Source organism: Diabrotica undecimpunctata, chromosome 7 (assembly GCF_040954645.1).
Source record: "Diabrotica undecimpunctata isolate CICGRU chromosome 7, icDiaUnde3, whole genome shotgun sequence".
NCBI lineage: Eukaryota > Metazoa > Arthropoda > Insecta > Coleoptera > Chrysomelidae > Diabrotica > Diabrotica undecimpunctata.
This window is the reverse complement of record NC_092809.1, coordinates 93,751,859-93,777,021: the sequence shown is the minus strand read 5'-3', so window position 1 is coordinate 93,777,021 and position 25,163 is coordinate 93,751,859. Positions and strand designations below refer to the sequence as shown.

Below are 25,163 nucleotides of genomic sequence, written 5' to 3'. Positions count from 1 at the left end.
TTATCTGTACTCACTTATGAAGCGGAAACATTAACACTCACAAAAAAGGTAGTGAATAAGATTTGCGTGACTCAGAGGGCTATGGAGCGCCAGATGTTGGGTGTTTCTCTGAGAGACCGAATCCCACACGAAGAAATACATCGTAGAACAAAAACGACAGACGTTATCGAAAAAATCGCGTCGCTAAAATGGAACTGGACAGGATACGTCGCCAGATTATCAGACAACCGATGGACAAAACGTATTATCGAGTGGAGACCAAGACAAGAAGCAACATAGAGCAGAGGATGCCTACCAACTAGATAGACTTACGACCTAAAGCATGATAGCAATAACTGGATGCAAGCCACACAAAACAGAAACAGATGAAAAGAGTTGAGAGAGACCTATGTCTAGCAATGGACGCATACATGTTGATGATGATTATGATAATAGAAACTTTCAAAGAACATTAGCTTTATGTAGTATATTCTTCAGGTTGGTCACAATAATGTTCGGAGGGCACGTAAAGCCTTCGGTTTCCCCGAACTATTGTGTATTAATACTAGTTGTTTGAAACAGTGTTAAAGATGCAATTTGCGCCGGAACAATTCGAAAGACTCTCCAGGAAACATATCATACAATAATATTACTATACTCCAGGTGTTTAACCGGAAATAGATTTTCTTTTTAAAAGAAATATGGACGAAATATCATTTTTTATTAGTGATACTTTTTTTGGCTTTGCATTAAAACCACGAATTTTTATGAATATACTAAAGGTAATATTTTTAGGTATTTAAATATCATATTCATATTTAAATAATTACAATTAAAATTTTAATTTGGTATGTTCTGTTGCTTAACATATGTTTCCCAATTTGATGTTGTTTTTCTTCAGACAAAATTAAATAAAACAATTTTAACTTGTTTAAATGTAATTAAAAACACGCTGAATGAAATATGCATTAATTTTAATTCAGTTATTATAAACTGATAATAAATTTTACTATATTCAGTCATAATGAATATGATATTAAAAAAGTTTTTTTTTTCAGGCAAGTTGACAACAATCAATTAACATGTATCGACGACAACGCCTTGCGAACCATGAAAGATTTGGAGATTTTGTAAGTAAAAGTTTAATTTTAGTGTAGTTTTATGTAAATAACAAAGTAAAGTTTCTTTATTACGTTGATGACTCCTTTGTCATTTGGCCCCATGGTAAAGACACATTAGATTTCTTTCTCTCCCACTTGAATGGAATACACCCCAGTATTCAATTTACGATGGAAGATGAGTCTGAAGCGTCTTAGCCATTCCTTGATGTTCTTATTCAAAAACACCCACCTCACATTTTTTCCTATTCCGTGTACCAGAAACCCACCCAGACAAAACGTTATCTCAATATCCAGTCACATCATTACTCCACCCAACTTAATTCAGTGATCAACACTCTTGTTTCCCGTTCCATAAGACTTAGCAACAACAATCACAGGTCATCCGAAATCAGTTTAATAAGGCAAACACTCTTACAAAACGGCTATCACAAAACCCAAATCAATACGAGCATTCAAAATTATCTAAACCCCACTCCATTCCCAACATCTATCTACCTTTTATTAAAGGTGTCACTGACAAGATCAGTAGAATTCTTAATTTCCTAAATATCATAACCATCTTCACTACTCACTCCAAGTTGTCCAATCTCGTCAGATTAAAAATACCAAATCCCGTAAAAGACCAAATCCCCAATGGGGATTTGGTCCAGAACACCATGGTCTCTACGAGATACCTTGTTCCAGTTGCCCATTTACATACATAGGACAGACAAACCAACGAATCCATAACCGTATTTACGAACATTTTATATCTGTCAAACATTTCGATACTACTTTCTAGCCCAACATCATATTCAGACAGGCCATAAAATGGATTTCAAAAAAGCAAAAGCCATCGCTCCCGTCGGCTCCTTAAAACCAAGAATCATTCGTCAGTTGAAAAACACCTTAAACACCTAATACAAACTTATACGAATTATGAATATCGTTTTTACAACTAATTACAATAATTGTAGGAAAAAAAGGACTAAGACAAGGATGCAGTATGTCATCCTTACTGTTTAATTTATATATTGAGACACCCCTTCAAAATTGGAAAAACCACTGCCAGGGAATGGGAATCCCCATTCCCTGGAAATGACGTACTGTTCTCCCTGAACTTTACGAATGACCAAGTCATCCTAGAGCTCAAGTTTCTTATGATCTAGAATTTATGATAAAGCGTCTATACAGAGAATATGTAAAATGGGGGTTGTTTTTAATTTTAATAGAGTGGACTGTATGAAAATGGTTACTTTTTTAATGGTTGGAATTGGAATGAATTCTTCTTCCTGTCTTTTTGTTGTCTTCACTGGTGTCTTGTGACGTCGATGTTGGCGTATTGATTTTAATTCTTAAGATCTTAATAACATCCTCCCCCTTTTTGAACAGCATGTTCAAAGAACGGCTAAAAACCATCTTCATCAGGAAGAGGAAGTGGACAAATTTTTGCAATACCACGTTTGAATGTCTTTTGCGCAGTTCTGACAGTTACAACTCGCTCTGCACCATCATCCCCTGAGTGGACATCAACTATTAATCCTAGTAGCCATTTAATACAAGGAAGGTTATCTTGCTTAATAAGTACTAAATCGTCAATTTTAATTGCAGGCTTGCCTGTTTTCCATTTATGTCGTTTTTGCAACTCCATTAAATAACACTGGTACCACCTCTTCCAGAAACTTTGACTACGTTGTTGCAGTAATTGAAACCTGGACAATCGATTGACCTTAACATTTTCATATGTGATATCTGGTGGTCAGATGAGTGAATGTCCAATAAGTAGGTGAGAGGGGGTAATTGGGTTAAAATCATTTGGATCAGAGAACATAGGATACAAAGGTCTGGAGTTTAATGGTGCTTCTATCTGTGCTAACAATGTTGAATATTCTTCAAATGTTAAAATAGATTCACCTATAACTCTATGTAAATGTAACTTAATGGCTTTAATATTAGACTCCCAAAGGCCTCCAAAGTGTGGTGTGTTTGTTGGTATAAAATGCCACATAATTTGGTCTTGGGAACACATTTGAACAAATTCATCTTGTGAATTACTTAAGAACTCATATAATCCTTTTAATTCTCTAAAGACACCAACAAAATTAGAACCATTATCGGAATATAAATTTTTAGGAGTGCCACGTCTTGCAGCAAACCTTCTAAATGTAGCAAGAAATTCTGCGCTCGTTAAGCCTGAGACCAATTCAATATGAACACCTTTTGTGGCAAAGCAAACAAAATATACGCCTTGTTAGTTTTATAAGGTCGACTTTTTCTATCCCTTAATAGTACCGAACCTGCATAGTCAATTCTGGTATTAGTAAATGGTTTTGAAATTTAGACTCTATGTTTTGGAAGGTCAGCCATGATTGAATTAGTTGATCTAGGTTTATTTTTAAAACATTGTATGCAGTTTCGTACTACCTTTTTTGCAATATTCATACCAGCAATGACCCAAATCTTTTGACGAACTGAATAGAGTAAAAGTTGTGGACCTGCATGCTGTAATCGTAAATGTTCTGAGTGAAATATTAATTTCGCAAAAGGATGTTTACCATCTAATAGATATGGATGTTTTTCATCAAAAGATAACGATTAATTTTTTAACCTACCTCCTATTCTCAAAAAAACCGTTTAAATCTACAAAAGGGTTTAAAGACAATAATCTATGCTTAACAGGTAAGTTTTTACTGTTCTGAATAATCGAAATTTCATTTTTAAAGCTATCCTTTTGGAACAATTTCGTTAAACATAAAATACTATTCTGTAATTCTAGGACACTAAAAGGACCTTTTAATTTATGAACTTGTTTGAGATTATTAATAAATCGCAGGCAGTAAGCAACCACACGTTTAAGCTTACTCAGAGAAGAGAACCTTGTAAATAGTAATAAAGGTTCAACATTAACAACAAGAGTCTGAAATGTTTTTTGAATTTCTGGATATTGACTGTTATCCGATTATTGAAATTTGAGTGGTCAATATGGTGAACCATACAATATTAATGAGCCATTCCACCAAATATTGCACTTGTTTAATCCGTCTGGATACATGCCACGAGATGCCAAATCAGCAGGATTCTCTTTAGTATTGACATAACTCCAATTGGATATATCGCTCAATGTTTGAATGTCTAATACTCTATTACTAACAAATACTTGAAGTTTGTTGGAATCAGTGTTTAACCACCACAATACTATTTGGGAGTCACACCAGTAAAATGTTTTAAATTGGCATGTAAGAGCATCAGAAACTTGTTTAACCAGACGAGCTAGTAATAAAGACCCACACAACTCTAATCTAGGAACTGTTAAAACCTTAACCGGAGCTACTTTTGTCTTTGAACACAATACTTTAACATAAACCGTTCCAAATTTATCAACTGTTCGTACATATATCACTGCACTGTAACCATTTTTGCTGGCATCACTAAAGCCATGCTATTATATGCTAATTGGTTCTTGACAAATAATCCATCTAGGAATATTCAGTGTATTAAGGATAGTTAGCCTTGACATAAAAAATTCCCATTTATTTCTCAAATCCAAGGGTTATTCATCATCCCAATCCAAATATTTTGACCACAATTGCCGAATCAAAATCTTAACAAAAATAATACATGGATCAATGAAACCAAGAGAATCATATATTCTAGCGATACTGCTAAGTACTATTTTTTGTAACAGGTTGATTACTAGTATTATGTTCTGCAACTTTATATACTAATAAGTCTGAAACACCCTTCCATTGGATTCCTAGAGTTTTTACTCTATCATCTTCACCAAGTTCTAAAATATTTAAATTTTCTTATGTGCCTTGTTGAAGACCGTTTAATATATGTTTACTATTTGATTTGATTTCTTAAATTAAACGAAGCTGACTGTAAAATTTCTGAAATCTGATTACATATTACAGTTCACTGCTGAATCCTGTTATGAGATCATCCACATACATATCACGATCTATCAATTCACAAGCAATTGGATAATCATGTTTATTATCTGCAGCTAATCGCTTTAAACATTTAATAGCTAAGTATGGAGCACTAGTGGTGCCATAAGTCACTGTTTGTAGTTCATAACATAAAAGTTTATCATTGGGATTTTGTCGCCAAACAATATTTTGTAAATATCTTTCATCTGGATGAATTAAAATTTGTCTGTATGTCATTTTTTTAATGTCTGCGATTACTGCAAATTGATGTTCCCTAAAGCGTAACATAATCTTAAAAATATCATTCTGTATAGCTGGGCCACTATATTGAATATCATTCAGAGATAATCCTAAATTGGTTTTGGCTGAACCATCAAATACAATTCTAACATCAGTGGCAAGACTGTCTTCACGAACAGCAAAATGAGGCAAGAAACAGCGAAAACTTTGAATTGACTCTGTATCTGTTAACTGTCTCATATGTTCTAATTCTAAATATTCATCCATGAATTTAAAATATTTATCTTTTAAGGCTTTATTACTTTCCAATCTTCTCTCTTGAGAAAGTAATCTTTTTAAGTGCTAAACCTTTTGATTCACCTAATTAAGTAGATTCCAACTTTAATGGAAATCTGACAATAAATTTTCCAGAACTGTCTTGAGAAACTGTTTTATTAAAATAATTCTCACAAAATGTTTCATCTTTTGACATTTTTGCTTGTTCAAGGAGAATCTCTTCAATAGACCAAAATTTATGAAGATCATCATTTATTAAGAAATTGCAGTTGACATGCTTTGTAATTGGAATATTAATTGGACCTGATACAACAAACCCAAATACAGTGTTAATTAAATGTGGTTTATTTTTGCCTTAACTTATCCTATCGTTAAGAAGTATGTCCCAAAATAAATCTTCTTCTTCTTCTTCTTCAGCCTTCATTCATCCATTGTTGGACATAGGCCTCCTCCATTTGTTTCCACGCTTCCCTATCTTTTGCAATTCTCATCCATTGCTTTCCAGCTACAGCTGTTATATCGTCTATCCATCTCTTTTTGGGTCTTCCCACGCTTCTTTTTGTTTCTCGAGGTCTCCAGAATGTCACTTTATGAGACCATCTGTTGGTGTCTTGTCTTGCTACATGTGCTACCCATTGCCATCTCAATGTCGCTATTTTTTCCATGATGTCGGTTACTTTAGTTCTTCGACGTATTTCGGTGTTAGGAATTTTGTCTCTGAGGCTTATATTTAACATGGCCCTCTCCATGGCCCGTTGAGTTACTCTTAATTGTTCTGCCATTTTTCTTGTTATTGCCATAGTTTCCAATCCATAAGTTGCAACTGGTAGTATACAAGTGTCATAGGTTTTTCGTTTTAAGTGTATTGGGATTTTTCTGTCTTTTAAAATGAAGCTCAACTTCCCAAAAGCAGCCCATGATAATTGTGTCCTTCTTTTAATTTCTAGGGTTTGATTTTCCTTTTCGTTTTTAATTGCATGTCCTAGATATATATATTGTTCTACCTTTTCTACATTGATGTTATCTATCGTGATGTTTTCTAGGCTGTTGCTTAATATCTTTGTTTTGTCGAGATTCATTTTTAATCCTATTTGATTCGATTTTTGATTTAAATCTTGTAGCATTGATTTTAGTTCATGGATATCTGTGCTTATTAGTACTATGTCGTCTGCGAAACGCAAATGGTTAAGATATGCTCCATCTATTTTTAATCCCTTTTCGACCCAATTTAGTTTTTTGAAGACATTTTCTAATACCAAAGTAAATAACTTGGGTGAGATGGTGTCACCCTGTCTCACGCCTTTGCCATGGTCTATTTTCATAGTTTCCAGATCATCATCTATTTTTACGTGAAAAGTAGCATCATCGTATATATTCTTAAGGAGGGCAGCATATCTTGAATCTACTCTGGCGTCGTCCAATGCTGTTAAGAAAGCCCATTTCTCGATACTGTCGAATGCTTTGTGATAATCGACAAATGCCAGATGTAGTGGTATGTTGTACTCTATTGTTTTTTCAATAACTGTCCGGATTGTTTGCAAGTGATCGATAGTGCTAAAACCCTTACGAAAGCCTGCTTGCTCCACCGGTTGGTATGCATCTAGCTTAGCTGTCAATCTATTTGTTATTATTCGGGTTAGTAGTTTGTAAAGGTGTGACAACAAGCTTATTGGTCGGTAGTTTTCTATATTTGCGGCGTCACCTTTTTTATGGAGTAGAATGACTTCCGCATTTTTCCATGCTTTTGGTATTTGTCCTTCCAATAGGCATTTATTCAGTAATGCTCTCATTGCCTCTTCTAATGCAGTGCCTCCCATTTTTAGCATCTCTGAAGTAATTTTATCTTCTCCTGGTGTTTTCCCATTTTTCATTTGTTTTAGGGCGGCTCTAATTTCTGATGTTATTATTTCAGGGAGATCCTCTGAGCCCACATTTAAGATATGTTTTGTTGGTATACCGGGGTTCGGAATAGTAGAAGTATACAGCTTCTCGTAAAATTTTCGGATTTCTCTAACGATCTCTTCCTTATGCGAGCACAATGTTCCACGGGCGTCTTTTATCTTTATGATTTTATTCCTGCCAGCGGATTTACATGTGTTTAGTACTTTCATGTTCTTATTGTTCTCTATGGTTTCAAGAATCTAATTTGTTCTATAAGCTCTGAGGTCTTTTCGAATATTTTTCTTAACGCTTCTGTTGAGCGCTTTATAGTCCGGGTTATCTCTGTTCGTTCTTCTTCTTTTCTCTATCTGTTCTAGAGTCTCGGGTTTTAGTTTAGCTTCTTTTTGTTTTCTTATTCTGCAACAAAGTTTCTTAGTGACTGTTTGTATGTCTTTAGTTATTTTCTCGGCTAGTTCATCTATATTCTTGTGCTCAAAGGTATTTGCTACTAGTTTCCAAATAAATCAGCTCCTATTAATAAGCCGACATTTTTGGAAATATTAAATGTAGGATTAGCTAGTTTAATACCTTTGGGGATAGGCCAGTCAGATACATCAATATTGCAAGATGGTAAATTCCCTGATATTTTTTGAATAACAATACAATTTAATTTAGTCTGAAATTTATGTACATTAAACCTTATTAACACCTCACATTTGTATTGTAATTTGGAGCTAATACCAGTTATACCAGAAACAGAAACATCAATACGATTTTTATTTAATTTTAATTTATCACATAAATTATCAGATATAAATGAACACTGACTACCTACATCCAAAATTGCTGGAACTTTATAAAATTGGCCTCTATTATCCTGAACATCTATAAACGCTGTAGGCAACATAACATAATTATTACTAAATGTACTGTTCCCACAAACTATAGATGACCCATTGAATTGGCCATGTTGTTCTTGATTAGAAGTGCTAGGTTGACTTTCAGTCACATTGTTGATCTCACGCTGTGCTTGTTTATGATGCAGTAAAGAACTATACTTGCCTGTGCAAAACTTACAAGTACCTTTTCGACAGTTGGAACTAAAATGGTCAGAGCATAAACAGTTTGAGCACAGTTTTAATTGCTTTACTTTGTTCCACCTTTCAGACACAGGCATTTTTAAAAATTGATCACAAAAATAAATTAAATGCTTTTGTTTGCAATAATTGCACTTTGGATCTGGAATATTCTCAGAAGTGCTAGACAAAAGGGAATGATGACGTGCTTTATATTTATTATTAATCAGTCGTACCTCTCTATTTTCTTTAGTACTATTTATTTCTAATGTTTCCAACAAATCAGCTCTATTTTTTTAAAATTCAAAAAAACTAGATAAACTTGGCAATGTTTTGTCTGTTCGAGATTGCTCGCAATAGCGATTTGTATTTTTATCAAGTTTTAAAGAAACCATATGAACTATCATAGCATCCCAATGCTCAGTGGGCAACTGTAATGTTTTTAATGCTCTAGGTGCTTTTTTACATAGTCAATTAACCCTCTTAACCCTACAGCTAATTCTTTAATTAATTTATCAAGTTCAAATAAATGTTTTAAATGATTGTTGACTAATAATCTTTTATTATCAAATATATCACACAATAATTTCCAGGCATCCTGGCAGTTATGTGCTGCAAATTCTAAACTTTGAATTATTTTTAAGGCTTCCTCGCCTAAACATGACCTTAAAATAGTGATATTTTTGTATTTCTGAAAGTGTGGAGTTGTTATGAAACAATGCTTCAAAAGTATCTTTAAACTCTAACCATTTATTAAATTCGCAAGGAAGGACATTTAATGAATGGTAATTTAATCGCATTTTCATTGGAGGAATGAGTGACATTAATTGCACTAAGATTCTGTGGCATAGAACTTATTTCATACTTTCTTCAAATTTGCTGTGTCTTAGCCAAACAGTCTATTAGAGAATTTGAAAAAAAACATCCCTTTCTTGAAGCTGTGCCTCGAGATCATCATATGTACAAACATATTCTATTTCTGATTGAATTTCTTTAAACTCAGTCTCTAGCACTTCTAATTTGGTTAATCTTAATTGTAACTCTAGAACGTCTTTACTGTCTAATTGTTCCTCTGCAACAAATTTTAAATATGTAGATAGGTTCAAAATAGGTTTTAAAACTTATGCTTCTGATTCTTGACTTGATAATATATGTTTGACTTAAACCTTTTGATTTAATTGAATATGACGTTTACGCAAACAACCAACTGACCGAGCATATTCGCTAAAATTTATCTTTATATATTTGGATGTTTTGGCAATGCAGTAACAGTAATTGCGACTAAATAATATTGAAAAACTTATGAGTAACGGAAAACCTAACGACATGCAATATTTACAAACTTTTTGTTTCGCTTATTTATACAGAATAATCAAGAACAAAGTATCAACTTCATTTTATGTAAACCGTAGTCAAATATCTGAGACGTCAATCTCACCATGTCGTTTATATTATGTTATTAGTCTCAACGTAAGACCTGAGATGTATAAGCAATCTGTTCTTATTCAGATTTAACTAAGGTAACTTGAGTCCATGTTGCTTTCGAGAATATAGGGTGTTTTCTAAGGTTATATGTTACTCGTACTGAATTGTATTTTAACTATATGTATTTAAGCTTGTTGATGTGTTAACAGATATGTGTACTTTCATAGTATATAAGAAGAAGGCATCCATATGAAAGTTATTAAGTTTGATTCAACATTTTTCTGAATTTGGGAATTTTATTTTATCTTATAATTAAGCGCACTAGTACACCATATGGGTCGTGGTTATCTTTAGAATTTCAGGGATGGTTTTTGATTTATTGCTTTCATGGAACAGCGCATGTAAAAAATTCACTCAATAATGCATTTTATAACATTTATTTACTTCTTAATCTAAGCACTGAACTACATTAATAATTATTTGTATTTTTGTAGCCGCTTCTTTTAGTGCTACATACATCTCTCGTACAGCGTTTTCCTTTCTGTTAACAATATTGATATTATATACTGATTGATATTACATATACGGGTAAGATATCAACAAAAATATCCAAACTCATAAAAAAGAAAGGAATAACACCAGCTTTTAGAACAAACAACAACTTAGGCAAATATATTAAAAACAACAAGAGCCAAAATAAAAAGCACTTACACAGTGGTGTATACAAACTAAAATGTGGTGACTGCCCAAAAACTTAAATCGGTCAAACTGATAGTACTGTTAACAAACGTATAGCAGAACATAAAAGAGCTTTGAATAATACAAAAACAGATTCTACATACTCACTTTACCTTCTAGATCATCATCAAGAGTGCGTTAACTTTGTACATCCAAGACGTAAACGCGGAAGTACAATTTATTCACTGAGAAACATTATTATTGATCTTATTCAGTTTAGAATTAGTTTGAGACCACTCACCTCGCCACAAGCACATTTTATTTTTAAAATAAGCTTTTAAGACTGTCGTGCAGTTCTGTCAGCTTCTTCAATTCCTGTTATTCCCACGTGTGAGGGTACCCACAAAAAAATGAACTCTTCTTCCATGTTGATAATCTTGGAACAGCTAGTATTTTAGCAAATCTTCAGAAGGATGTATCGGAAAAATATATTTTAATGATTTAAGAAAGCTAAGGGAATCTATTATGATTAAGGCTTTTATGAAGGTAAGCTCATTAAAAAGTTTCACAGCACAGTATATAGCGTAGAACTTAGCTGAATATGTGCTATATACTGGGGATTGACGGAAAAGAAGATTATTTTTTGAGAAAAATATTGATGCCCTCACTCCGTCTTCGGACTTAAATGCATCTGTGTACATTTTTAGTAGTCGGGGTACTCTTCTAAGAGGACTTCGAATTTTAGTCGAATCTGGTAATTGTTTGTACTGAATTTATAGAAATATACCAGAGATGTATTATAGATTGGTAAATCAATTAGCTTAGGCTCAGGGTATTTAATGTCCGAGAAGAAAACATCCGGAAAATTAGTGATTAGATTTTAAAGTGTGGATTTAATTTTTTCATAATATGGCCTTTTAGTATAACTGTTCCGTGGTTGTGTGGATGCGTGTGTGATAAACTTATTTACCACGGAAACAAAAATAAAAAATAAAATTGAATAAAACGTAAAAAAAAGTGTTAATAATATATATATATATATATATATATATATATATATATATATATATATATATATATATATATATAATATATAATATAATATTTAATATTATAAAGCGTAATTAATTCCCGATGGGATTGTATGTATCGCGGATCGACCCAAATTGTGTCTCAATGATTACTAAAAGACTAAAACTCAACACAGAACACGCGTTCTTTGTTTTTAAAAGTCAGACCATAAACTTTAATTATCGGGCTGGTCGTTATATTATATGTCGTTTCCTATAAATACAACGCACTCAAAATGTATAATTAAAGTGTCGAGCATATCTAATATCTGTAGTAAATAAACATATTGAAAAAACACATTTCTATTTCTTATGTATATAAACCATTTGCGAAAATGTAAATTTTAATATGAGATCGTTTTATTTAATTTTTGAATACAAAAGTTTAATTATTCGTAATTAGCTTGTCGCTACATAACGAATATCTTGGAATATGTTTACAAACCTAAGTGTTTTGATATATTGGTTTTGAAACATTACAAGCTGTTAGAGTTGCATGTGATAGGGCGAGGAACATGCGATGGTTCTCCTAAAAGAACATAAATGTTGGGCACGGGGGAAGTTGGAAAAACCCCTGTGATTAATCTAAGACTTTTATTACGAATAATATCTAATGATTTAAGAAGAGATGAATTACTCGTGGAATAGACAATTGTTCCATAATCTAACTTAGAAAGTGTTAAAGATTTATACAGAAGAAGATTGGTCTGAGCCCCAGTTTTTGTTACAGAGAGATCTTGTGACGACAGCAGAGTATGGAGCACTTGAGCGAGACAGTGTGACGTCACTGTCGGTAAGCGTTGAATCTCCATTATCGGCCGAGCATGACCCGACCGGAACCATTTGCTAACTGTCAGTCAGTCAATTTTTCTTCGTCTGTCAACTGTCAATTCTTCTTCTTTTCCGTAGCTTATGTCAGAACGAAGCTCCACTGACGTCGGGGATATGACACAAGCATACCAGACGTATTTTGATGTTTAACGATTTGAGACCGTCATTCGTGTGGAAACCATAACGAGTTGCATACTATATTTTATCTACGACGAACAAGTAATTCATTTTTAAAGTTGTTATTGTACTTCCGGTCTCCGGTAAGAATATATGTAGGTCATAGACGGTTCTTGTTAGCCATCAGGCAACAATTTCCCCTGATCATGTTTACAAAACATACGGAATGCACTGTATATACTAACCCAAGTCGACAACAAAAGATCTCTCTAAGACCTCTCTTGACGACCTCTCTAAACTCCAGCTGTTCCTTATAGATTCTCAGGGTAGGGGGTAACATAAAATATTCTTTTTAGAGATGATGAGATAATTGGAGATAGAGATGATTAATAAAAACTATTTTAGAACAATCTTTATATAATATATGTCAAATTTTTTTCTCTAATACATTTTTCCTCCATTTAAATATGGTTTGATTCTCACTTGGGTCTCTTAGAATTTAAATATTTTACTAGTTTACATGTATCTATTATAGATGAATATATATTTTTTTATGTATATTAAAAGTAGAAAACAATTTATAGAAAAAACAAAAAGAGTCGAAATTTAGTAGTATATAAAATCATTGTTAATAATTGAGTCCGACATGACCCTGTAAGCAGAGAGAAACAAGAAAATGAAGAAGGAGGATATAATTGATTAACGACATCATCAGCGGCATTATTAACAACACGTCAAGGTAATTCTACACGTGACTCTATTAACGGTTGTTTCCCCTAATATTAATGTTCCGCGACTTGGATTGTTTTCCTAAGCTGCCAGATATCCGAGATCTATCGATTTACTGTATCAACAGGTTATACCATAGGGTTTCTATTTTGCTTTATTTTTGATCTCTATAAAAAGATCAGACGATATAAAAGACGTGTAAAAATAAATATTTAATTGTATGACTGTATTGCCTGAGACAAAATCTACTTGTCATAAAAGTTGCTCCATTAAAATTTTTGTATTTTGTATTGTTTGTATAATTTCTAATTACAAGAAATTTCGTCTTTTCTTTATCTTTAATTCCTTTTCTGCTCTTAGCTCGCACTATCAGATCATCACTTTATCTTAAAATGCATCTTATATAGCACTTTATACACTTTATAAAAAAAATATATTCCACAATACAAAAATTATACTGATTTTCACCAGTCGCTTTTTTCTGAGATAGTTCATTACTTGTATACACTGCAAGTATTTTATATGCTCTATTCAATAATGCAATACCTGTAGTTTTAATAGATGCTCTTGTAACCTTTTCTGTAAATTGTACATAACATGACTTCAATTTTTTTCTTATTTCCATATCTCCTTTAGCAATTTCTGCGTCTTGTCTAATGGTATTTTTATAAGTAATTTATTCCGCGATTGCGGTGCCCTAATCTCAAAAAAACATTAATTCTAAAAAGGCTAAGCTTTTTTGGGTATATTTTGATCGCTGCATAAAGTTGACGTAATAATGACAGTAATGATGTGTTTACTATTGGCGAATTGTTTTGTAATAGATATCAGTGTGAATTGTAAGCGATCATTATTCATGTAATTAGAATTTGTGGTATTTGAATGAATGAATGAATTAATGAAAAAACCTAACAACACTTATTGTGACTACCAAATGAGTTTCTTATAATTATACGTAACTATATAAATATCTAATAATTAGATTATTAAGTCACTGAGGTAATATGGATCTTTAGTTCTTCTTCTAGTGTTTGGCCTCTTCGTATATTTGAGATCACACTGGAACAAATTATGTTATCTACTGATGTTTTCAACAGTTCGATAGATGGCCCTACAGTGCATTGTTTAGGTTTTTAAAATTTAAGTTGCGTTTGTGCTGTTTCCAAATTTATCCTATAATATTACTTGTAAAAACGATATTCATAATTTGTGTTACGTGTATATACATATATATATATATATATATATATATATATATATATATATATATATATATATATATATATATATATATATTATATAGTATAGAATATAGAAGGTGAAATGCGTATATAGAATCTGTTTTTCTTGAAAGCCCTTTTATCTTCTGTTATACGTTTGTATAAAGTTTTTGACAAATATAAGTTTTTGGGCAATCGTCACATTCCTAGTATTCCTCCTACAGAAACTTTTGTTCTAGTAAAAAACCTTTTAGACCATAATATTACAAATCCAATCATTACATCTGAAATTTTACATCTTTTTGAAATTTGCATATGTACATGTACTTGCATAAGTCCTGCAAATTTGCAGGACTTATAATGGGTAATCCTCTAAGCCCATTGCTATCAGATATTTCTATGGATCATCTAGAGACAAAGATTTCAAGACATCTTGTATTCAAACAGTTTTTAAATTGGTAGAGATACGTAAACGATGTACTGGTATGTTTTACAGGAACTAACATGCAGTTTGACCAATTTTTATTGTATTGTTGTGAATTTATTAATTGTTAAGTCTTTAATTTATAATGTCTTGTTCTTATCTTAATTCATTAAAAAGCACAATGACTGATATTTATTTATTTTCACTAAACATACATAATTTATTAAAAAGCGAACGTAACATTTTATCGCGAGCGCGTCGTCCGAATTAACTGGCCCTCCATATAAAAATGTTGTATTTATATACGAAATCCTGATATACTAGAACAGCATCGAAAGATCGAGAAGCTTAGCCGGCTCATTCACCATAATTTTGGTTCTGGACTTCCACCGAAATTTCTACAATAAAACAGAATAATTAGTCATAAAAGTTAGGCCAGTATATTTATCGTAACATTGCCCCCCTCTTAAAAGATGGTTCCTCCTGGAACCTTGTCGGGACTGGAACCGGAACTGTATGCTGGTATCGGCAACTGGACCCTCTTTTACAACTTCCAGTTGTATAAAAATGACAAGGGACGGTTTTCTCTCCGCACCAGTAACTATGCGGATTGCAACAGACTAACACCTGGACTTCGGTGTCTTTAAAGATCTCCTCCACCATATTTCGGATAACCCTCCAATCTAATTGGCGGCACTCCAACTTTGACATGGCTAACTTTTGCACGTCGGACTCTAGTACGTGCTCTCTCAATTGAAGTAAGGCTTCCCATACATCTCGGTAGGTAGGTTGGTCACGGGCAGTGTCTTTTGTTACCAGGTAGAAAAGGTAACGTGATGCATCTTGGAGTTTCAAGGTTTTACCGGGAGCTGGCACTTGGCATTGAAGTTCTGCAACTCGACCAAACTTCCTTCGAAAGACGGATGCCAACCCTGGTGCGTCTTTGATACTGGCCGGGATGGTAAGGGCCAGCGAGTAGTCATCGGGGAGCGCGAGTAGATCTTGCTTTTCTTCAGTGGTAACACCATGTCTCGCTTTACCGGTACCTCCATAGGCACCCATGAATTCCTCAAACGTGAGGTCAGACACATCGTGGATTTGGTTTACTTCCACTTCTTCATCTACGTTGTGGTCACCTTCGAAAGGCGCCAACCGGTTATGGTGTACTATCATCGGCTTTCCCCTCGGAATCTTGCTTATTCGGTAGATGACATCGTTGATCTTCTCCATAATGAGGTATGGACCTTCCCAAAACTGCTGCAATTTGGGAGAACAACCTTTTCGCTTCTTGGGATTATACAGCCATACTTTGTCGTTCTTCTTAAAGCAACCCTTTTCGGCTTGTGTATCGTACCGTTTCTTCATTCTGTCGCTAGCGATCTGAAGGTGGGAACGGACCAACTCATGTACATCGTCCATTCTTCTTCGTAATTCGATCACATAATCTTCACCTGCTACATCTTCTCCAGGTTTACATCCAAACTCGAGATCACAAGGTAGTCGCATTTCGCGTCCGAATAGGACTTTGGCTGGTGTCTGGCCTGTTGATTCGTTAACAGCAGATCTGTAGGCCATTGTGAAGAACGGAAGGTATTGGTCCCAGTCTCGCTGATGATCGGACACCATCTTTGTCAAATACTTGCCAACTGTCCTATTCATTCGTTCTACCATACCATCCGATTGCGGATGATACGCGGTAGTTCTTGTTTTCTTCATGCCTAGTCTATCACATATTCCTTGAAATAGATCGCTTTCGAAGTTCCTGCCTTGGTCACTATGGATCTCCAAAGGCACTCCAAATCGGCTGATATATTCTTGGATCAACTTATCTGCAACGGTGGCGGCCTTCTGGTCTGGAAGTGCGTAAATCTCGACCCACTTAGTAAAGTAATCCATTACTACCAGCATGTACTTGCCTCCATTTTCACTTTCTGGAAATGGCCCAGCGATGTCCAAAGCTATTCTTTCAAACGGGCTTCCAACATTATATTGTCTCATAGGAGCTCTCCTTTTTCGGTGAGGCCCGTTACTCGTAGCACAAATAGTACATTTCTTACACCAGTCTTTTACGTCGTCGGAACTGTTCATCCAATAAAACCGTTCCCGAATTCGCTGAAGGGTTTTCCTTACACCAAAATGCCCTCCCGATGGACTGTCGTGTAACTGACGAAGTACTTCGGCTATTCTGCTCTTTGGGATCACCAACTGTCTTCTCTTCTCTGAACCGTCATCATTTTCCAGGACTCGTTTAAGCAAGCCATCTTCGATGATAAATGAGTCCCACTGGGCCCAATACGTCTTAACTACTGAGCATAGGTTTGATATTTCCTGCCAAGGTGGTCGACGGTTTTCCTCTTTCCATTTTCGGATTTTTTGTATAACTGGATCTCTCTCTTGTTCTTCCCTGATCTTAGTAGGCGTCCAGTCGTTGTTGACAATCGTCGTTCTTAGCACTGCTGCTTCCTTGGATTCCGTTTTGTTGCAGTGGGAACACTCTGCTGGGCATGGCCTTCTGGAAAGAGAATCAGCGTTTCTGTGGCTAGCTCCGGCCCGGTGCTCAATCTTAAAATCGTATTCTTGGAGTCGTTCGATCCACCTGGCTATCTGACCCTCTGGATTCTTAAACTGCATCAACCACTTAAGGGCGGCATGGTCGGTTCGGATTAGAAACTTTCTGCCATAGAGGTATTGATAGAAGTGCTCTACTGATTTCACTACTGCCAGAAGTTCTCTTCTCGTGACGCAATAATTCCGCTCAGGTTTTGAAAGAACTTTACTAAAATATCCGAGGACTCGTTCCTGTCCTCCTTGAATCTGAGACAGCACTCCTCCAATTCCCACATTACTTGCATCTGTATCTAAGATGAACTCTCCTTCTGGCAGTGGATACCCTAAAATTGGTGCTGTTATTAAATGCTTTTTCAAGGTCTCAAAGGCATTTTGGCAGTCTGTATCCCAGCGGTAATCTCTTGCTTCCTCCGTAAGTCGCGTTAATGGCTTAGCGATATCTGCAAACTTCTTAATAAACCTCCGGTAGTAAGTACATAGTCCAAGAAAACTTCTCACTTGATGTTTGTCAGTTGGTTTTGGCCATTCCTTAATGGAATCGATTTTTCCCTTATCCACGGCCACTCCTTCTTTACTGACTATATGACCCAGATAATTGACTTTACCTTGAAATAGCTGGCACTTCTTGGGGTTTAGCATCAATTGGGCAGCTTTAAGTCGATTAAAAACGTTTTCTAAATTCCTCAAATGATCTTCGAATGTCTCCCCCAAGACGATTATGTCATCTAAATAAACCAGGCATGTTTTCCAAGATAACCCTCTCAACACATTTTCCATAAGCCTCTCAAATGTCGCAGGAGCATTACAAAGTCCAAATGGCATAACGTTGAATTGCCACAATCCAGATCCTGTGGTGAAGGCTGTCTTTTCTTTATCGACTGGGTCCATTTCTACCTGCCAGTATCCAGACTTCAAATCTAAAGTAGAAAACAATTTACTTCCAGCCAATGTGTCCAATGTGTCATCGATCCGAGGCAGAGGATAACTATCTTTCTTGGTAACGTTGTTCAGCAAACGGTAATCCACACAGAACCTCGTCGTTCCGTCTTTCTTCTTAACCAGGACCACCGGAGAGACCCATGGACTCGTAGAAGGTTCTATCACCCCGTCTTTCTTCATTTCCTGAACAATCGTTTCAGCTTCCTCTCTCTTCGCCTGTGGTAATCGTCGAGCTGTTTGACGAATTGGCTTAGCATTACCAGTATCAATTTTATGCTTAACAACGGTAGTTCTTCCCGTCTTTCCTCCTTTCGGTACGAAAATATCACGATACTGCCGAAGAAATTCCCTTAATTTCCTTTTCTCCATCTGGTTTAGAGACTGTCCTGCAACTGCAACCATTTGGTCGAATTTGTCGTTGGAATTATCAGATGTTGTCGCCTGACGAATTATGGATGTCACAGGTACACAAGTTCCTACTTTTGTCTCTTTCTTTATGGTCACTGGGTAGTCGTTGACATTGATAAGTCTCACAGGAATTTCTTTAGCCGAAGTCACCAATTCCTTTCCAATTATGATTCCACGGCCAACCTCATCGTCGTGGTTCCAAGGCTCCATCATAACAGGTCTCCCTTCGTCTACAATTCCCTGTAGTCGCGCTACTATGATCGTTTCGCTTCTCGCAGGCACGACTGTATCTTCTGTAATGGCTGCTTGCACAGTGTTGTCATTATGTGGATGGAGAAATACTTCCTCGTTGCCAACTTTGATTACCTTATTCTTAAAATCCAATTGGAATCCATGCATATTCATTACGTCCATTCCTAATATAACATCCTCTTCGATGTCAGCAACTATAACAGTATGGACAAACTTTTCTGCTCCAATCCCCAATTGTACCTGGATTTCTCCATGAATGTTGGCATTTTCACCTGTAGCGGTCCGAAGTCGCAACCTCGTTGGTAACAGTTTCTTTCGGCTGTTTATAACTGTCGGGCGTATAATGGTTCTGGTCGCTCCGGTATCCACCAACAACGTATGCTTTTTACCATTTATGTCTCCATCTACATATACACTATCTTCACGACATTTCAAAGAAGCTATTAGTATAAGAGGGTCTTTGGAAGAGTTCTGGGTCGAAGCTGCCCCCCTAAGGTTGACTCGTTCTGGTTTTCCTGATGGTGAGTTTCTTGATTTTATGGTCTTCTTTTTCTTGCATGTCATGCTTTTCATCAAATTAAAGAGCTGGTCAAGTTTATCTTCATCTCCTTCCTCTTTTACAGTCCTAACTTTACTGTAACCGCCAGAGGCCTGCGTAGCTGACTCATATTCGAGGGCGGCGGATAGGACATCAACCAGCGTCTTGTGACGTGCTAGTCGCAGTGTTCTCTGCATTTCATGATCACGAAGACCATCAATAAACGTTTGAACGGCCAATTTTTCCATCATGTCTTCGGGAGCTGTTGGATAAGCATATCGTACTAATCTGGCAATATCTACCTCATATTCTTGAAGAGCCTCATCTTTCTTCTGTCTACGATTTTTAAGCTGTGACTGATATACATGCTCCAAATGTTCGTGGCCATATCGCATATTTAACCTCTTCTTCAGTTGTTCGAAATCATCGGTCTCCTCTACGGCTATGGTCTGAAGCACATCTAAGGCATCTCCTCGAAGGGCGATAGTCAGGTTTACAGCCTTTTCTTTTTCAGACCATCCATTTGCTCTTGCGGCTGATTCGAACTGTTTCATGTAGTTGTTCCATGATGATTTTCCGTCGAAAGTTGGGACTTTAACATGAATAGAACCTCCACTTCCTTCAAATTTCGGCCGTGTCTCCAACTTAAATTTCGTCTCGTCTTCTTTTATCTCCACTGTAATCGGATTGTTACCTCTCTCTGCTGTCCCTGTTTCCTCCATCTTCTTTTCCATCTCTTTCCATATCTTTTCTTCGAAGGCTAACATATCGGCAGCAACTTGGTTTTTTAATGAAGATATTCTATCGTCCAGGGCAGACATCTCAGAAGTGACTTTAGAGATTTCCGAAGAGATGTTAGCAGAGACTTTGCTTTCCAGCGAAGAAATCTCGTTAGAAACTTTGTCTTCCAATGAAGCGATGTCGCCGGAAACTTTGGCTACATCACCAGAAACTTTGGCTACATCAGAAGAAACTTTCGAAATATCGTCAGAAACTTTGTTCTCTAATGATGCGATGTCACCAGAAATTTTCGAAATCGACGAGAGGACAGCATCATGTTTGTCTTCAAATATATAAGTCTCTGGATCTAGTCCTTCTTCTAGCAAAGCGTTCTTTAGTCGTTGGACTAACTCAGCCTTTTTTCCGGTGGAAGATAATTCTCTGTCTTCAAGATGTCTTCTTAAATTAGTCACTGTCAGCTCATAAATCGTAGCCATTTTCACAATTTATTTTACGTATTCACTTGTATTATTATTATAAGTCTAATTTATGTTCGATCCCACTCTGACACCATTTGTTGTGAATTTATTAATTGTTAAGTCTTTAATTTATAATGTCTTGTTCTTATCTTAATTCATTAAAAAGCACAATGACTGATATTTATTTATTTTCACTAAACATACATAATTTATTAAAAAGCGAACGTAACATTTTATCGCGAGCGCGTCGTCCGAATTAACTGGCCCTCCATATAAAAATGTTGTATTTATATACGAAATCCTGATATACTAGAACAGCATCGAAAGATCGAGAAGCTTAGCCGGCTCATTCACCATAATTTTGGTTCTGGACTTCCACCGAAATTTCTACAATAAAACAGAATAATTAGTCATAAAAGTTAGGCCAGTATATTTATCGTAACAGTATAATAATTCACTTCATAGTCATATTGAATTTACAATAGAAACAGAACAGAATCAATCCATATATTTTCTAGATTTAAAAATTATCAGACTTAAAAACAAATATAAATTCTTCGTATTTCATAAACCTACCTATACTGACACGAATATACACAATTCATAATCTCATCTTACACAAAATAAATTGGCAGACTATAGCATGTTACATAGATTAATAGAAATATGTCAAAATATAACTTTGAGATAAAATTAAATATCATTAAGCAAATAGCAGTAAACAATGGGTACAACGAACTAACAATTTTAAAATTTTAAATCAAAAACTAGAACACATAAAAAAAGGAATAACAGTAGCTTGTAGAACAAGCAACAGCTTAGGCAAATATATTAAAAACAAAAAGAGCCAAAATAAAAAGCACTTACACAGTGGTGTATACAAACCTAAATGTGGAGATTGTCCAAATACTTACATCGGTCAAACTGGTAGAACTTTTAACAAACGTATAGCAGAATATAAAAGGTGTTTCAAACAAAAACAGATTCTAGATACGCACTTTACCTTGTAGATCATAATCATTCTTTTAATGACGAATTTTAATTGACGAAAATAAAGGCCTTAAGCTATATTTATTAGAATCTAGTTCTCTTCTCGTTAACCTATTCAGTTAAAGACTATAAAGTGTAAACACATACCAAAAATAGATCACTTGAGAAAAGGCACTCTACCTAAACAGCTGTAGTGATAAGATATTATAATAAATTTTATGAAAGTTCGGAAAACAAATTTTCACTGTTTTATTGGTATATAAATTAATATTGTTTTTGTATAATTAGTTAATTAATAATAATTAAATATAATTATATAATAATAAATAATTAATTAATTGCAAAAATAGTTTTCTTATAATTCAATATATTTTATTTACAGAACCCTCAACAACAACAATCTAACATGGCTGGGAAAGGACATGTTCAGCAACATGTTTCGACTACGCACCCTGCGTTTGAGCGAAAACCTCTTTCATTGCGATTGTCAGCTGTCTTGGTTGGGCAAATATTTGAGACACTCTCCAAGACTTGCTCAGTATACAAGATGCCATTCTCCCAGCCACCTTAAAGCACAAGCTATTGTCGATCTTCAAGAGAGGGAATTTAAATGTTCAGGTAATGTTTCGATTGGCACATTGTAAAGAAATAAATTGATCAAAACATAATGACGGTATTAGATTTTTGTTTCGATACAGGACAGCGACAAGCCGCTTATACGTATTTCGACCTCTTTAGGTCTCCTCAGAACGGTATAGCCACTGCTCTGAACCAAAACAAAAATCTTTCCCGTCCTAGATAATAGTTATCAAAATAACTATATACGGACGTAACTACGCCATCTAAAAGCAAAAAGAGAAATCAAACGATTTCTACCTGGCGAAACCGAATTCAAATTTGAACCACTGTGCTTTCTAAAACTTGGAAAGCAAACAGCTTCATAAATTACTCGGCAAGGGAATCTAAAATTGCATTCCACATGCCGTTCATCATGGTCAAAATTCGGAAGTGAATTCAGTTTCTGGTACTTCAAACGGAGTAAAGTAATAAAACATAATGACGGTATTAGATTTTTGTTTCGATACAGGGCAGCGACAAGCCGCTTATACGTATTTCGACCTCTTTATCTTTCAAAAATCTTTCAAATCTTTTTAAAAAATAAATTGATATTCAAAATACAACACCCAGTGGAACATAAAATAACGAAATTTTGACAAATTCCCCACATTTTGCAATAAAAGCTGGTGCTGCAATTCTTTTTTGGTTGTTGCTTCACCCGCTTTAAAAACATTGATTGTAGTAGTAAGAAGACGCGTAAATTTTTATTAGTTAAGTGAATTTGAATATATATGATTTGTAGGCGTATTCTTAAAATTTCTTGGACTGCAAAAGTCTCAAACGAAGAAGTGTTAAAGCGAATTGGACATGGCAGAAAGCTTGTGAATATAATTAAAATAAGAAAAACATCGTATCTGGACCACATACTTCGAAACGATAAATACTCCCTTCTGTACGTCATCATACACGAAAGAGTACAGGGAAGAAAAGAAAAAATCTTGGCTGAGAAATATCAGAGATTTGACTAACCTCAGTGTTGAACAGATATTTCAAGTTGCAAAAGATATAGAAGCGTTTAAAGAAGAGATTGCCAACCTTCGTGAGAAGACGACATAATAAGAAGAAGAAAGATTGGTAAAATACATCCACAATGTTTCGCATTTGGACTGAATAGCAGACAGACTAGAGGCACGAAGTAGAACTAGTGGTACTGTCTGAAGAATTAGAGACCGTGAAGAGAAAATGTAAAAAAAGAACGTGTCTAGTGAGACCAGAAATAAAATGTCCAACGCTTATCACGTGCAAGAGTTAGATCATTTAAAATACATTAAAGATCTTCGATGTTAAAGTTTGTTTAGCAGAAAATGGTTGACTTCAATATTATTAAATTTATCTGACTTGATCCATTGTTAAAACCTGTCCGGAGCGATAAGCAAACGAGGTAGACAAAGTTGGTCTGTAATAAAGCAAAGGATCTACAAAATTTACAATAATTATGACGACAAAAATAAAAAAACGGATGTAAAATATATTTCTTTGCCTTATATACCCGAAATTAATGTTTTCAAATGAGTTTTAAATTAAATCAAATCTATTTTAGTTGCTAAGATTATAGAAAAACGAACATTAATAATAATTTGTGGTTTTTTGGTTTGTGGAACTATTTTTTTTTATCGTAACATTTGTAAATTTGATGACAGTATCACTCCACACATACTCCACACATAGTTCTGTTTCGCTATCACTATGCTCATCTAAATTAATTATGATCGGTTCAATTATATTACGATCTACATGAACATATGAATTTTCTTTACTTATTACGTGTCGGACTGAATTTCTCCAACTACTTGGAAGAATATCGTTGACACATTTTCTCATTAACTCTACAACAGTACTACTTAACGTTGGAGAAATATTTTGTGACCTCACGTTAGACTTCATTTCGTGCTACATATGTTCTATGGGATTAAACATACAATAACAGGGTGGAAACCGCAGCACTGTATGTCCCATTTCCTCTGTCAATGTATCATAAACATATACTTTTTTTCATAGAAAATGCCTTTAACACTTCTAAAAGCTCTTGTTTGGTGTAACATTCTTCAAAATACATATCATTCGTCTCCATGTTATTTTGAATTTTCAATTTAGTCTTATTCGAGTTTGGAGCCTTACTTAGTTGGCGACTGTGATAGCTTGCATTGTACATTACTATCACGCTATTCTGAGGAATGTTTGGCATAAGATTATTTTTGAACCATTCTTCAAAAAGTTCTGTCGTTGTATCTTCATGGTAGTCGACGCAGGAGTCTTTAATATTCTTTGCAGAAAGCCACAGGGCATTTGGAACCCAACCATTTTCTGATCTAACATGTAAAATCGCTATTATTTTCCCTTTATTTGACCGAGCTTTTGTCTTACATTTACCGGAGGAATCGGCAAATCCTTTAGGTCGCGTTGAATGTGTGTCAAACCATGTCTCGTCTAGGTAAATTATCGGACGATTTTTAGAACGAAATTTTCTTATCGAAGTTATATACTCATAACGCCATTTTTGTAATCTATGAGATTCCATAATTACTTGTCTTTTGTCAATTATACGATATCGAAAGCCCATACTTTTCAAAATTTTCCATAAGCTGATGACGCTTCATCAACATTCAGCCGTTGCTTCAGAGCTCTTAATGTAGGTATACGTTGCTCTTCGTACATCGTATAGACCGTTCGACT

At 35.0% G+C, this 25,163-nt stretch overlaps 1 protein-coding gene across 1 annotated transcript in view; it reads left to right on the top strand.

Annotated features, from left to right (window-relative positions):
- Positions 1-25,163, top strand: part of sli (slit guidance ligand) — a 138,739-nt gene that overhangs the window by 29,495 nt on the left and 84,081 nt on the right. The window contains exons 6-7 of the mRNA XM_072539113.1: positions 1,038-1,109; positions 22,255-22,490. Coding sequence (XP_072395214.1) covers positions 1,038-1,109; positions 22,255-22,490 — 308 coding nt within the window. The remainder of the gene's footprint in view (positions 1-1,037; positions 1,110-22,254; positions 22,491-25,163) is intronic.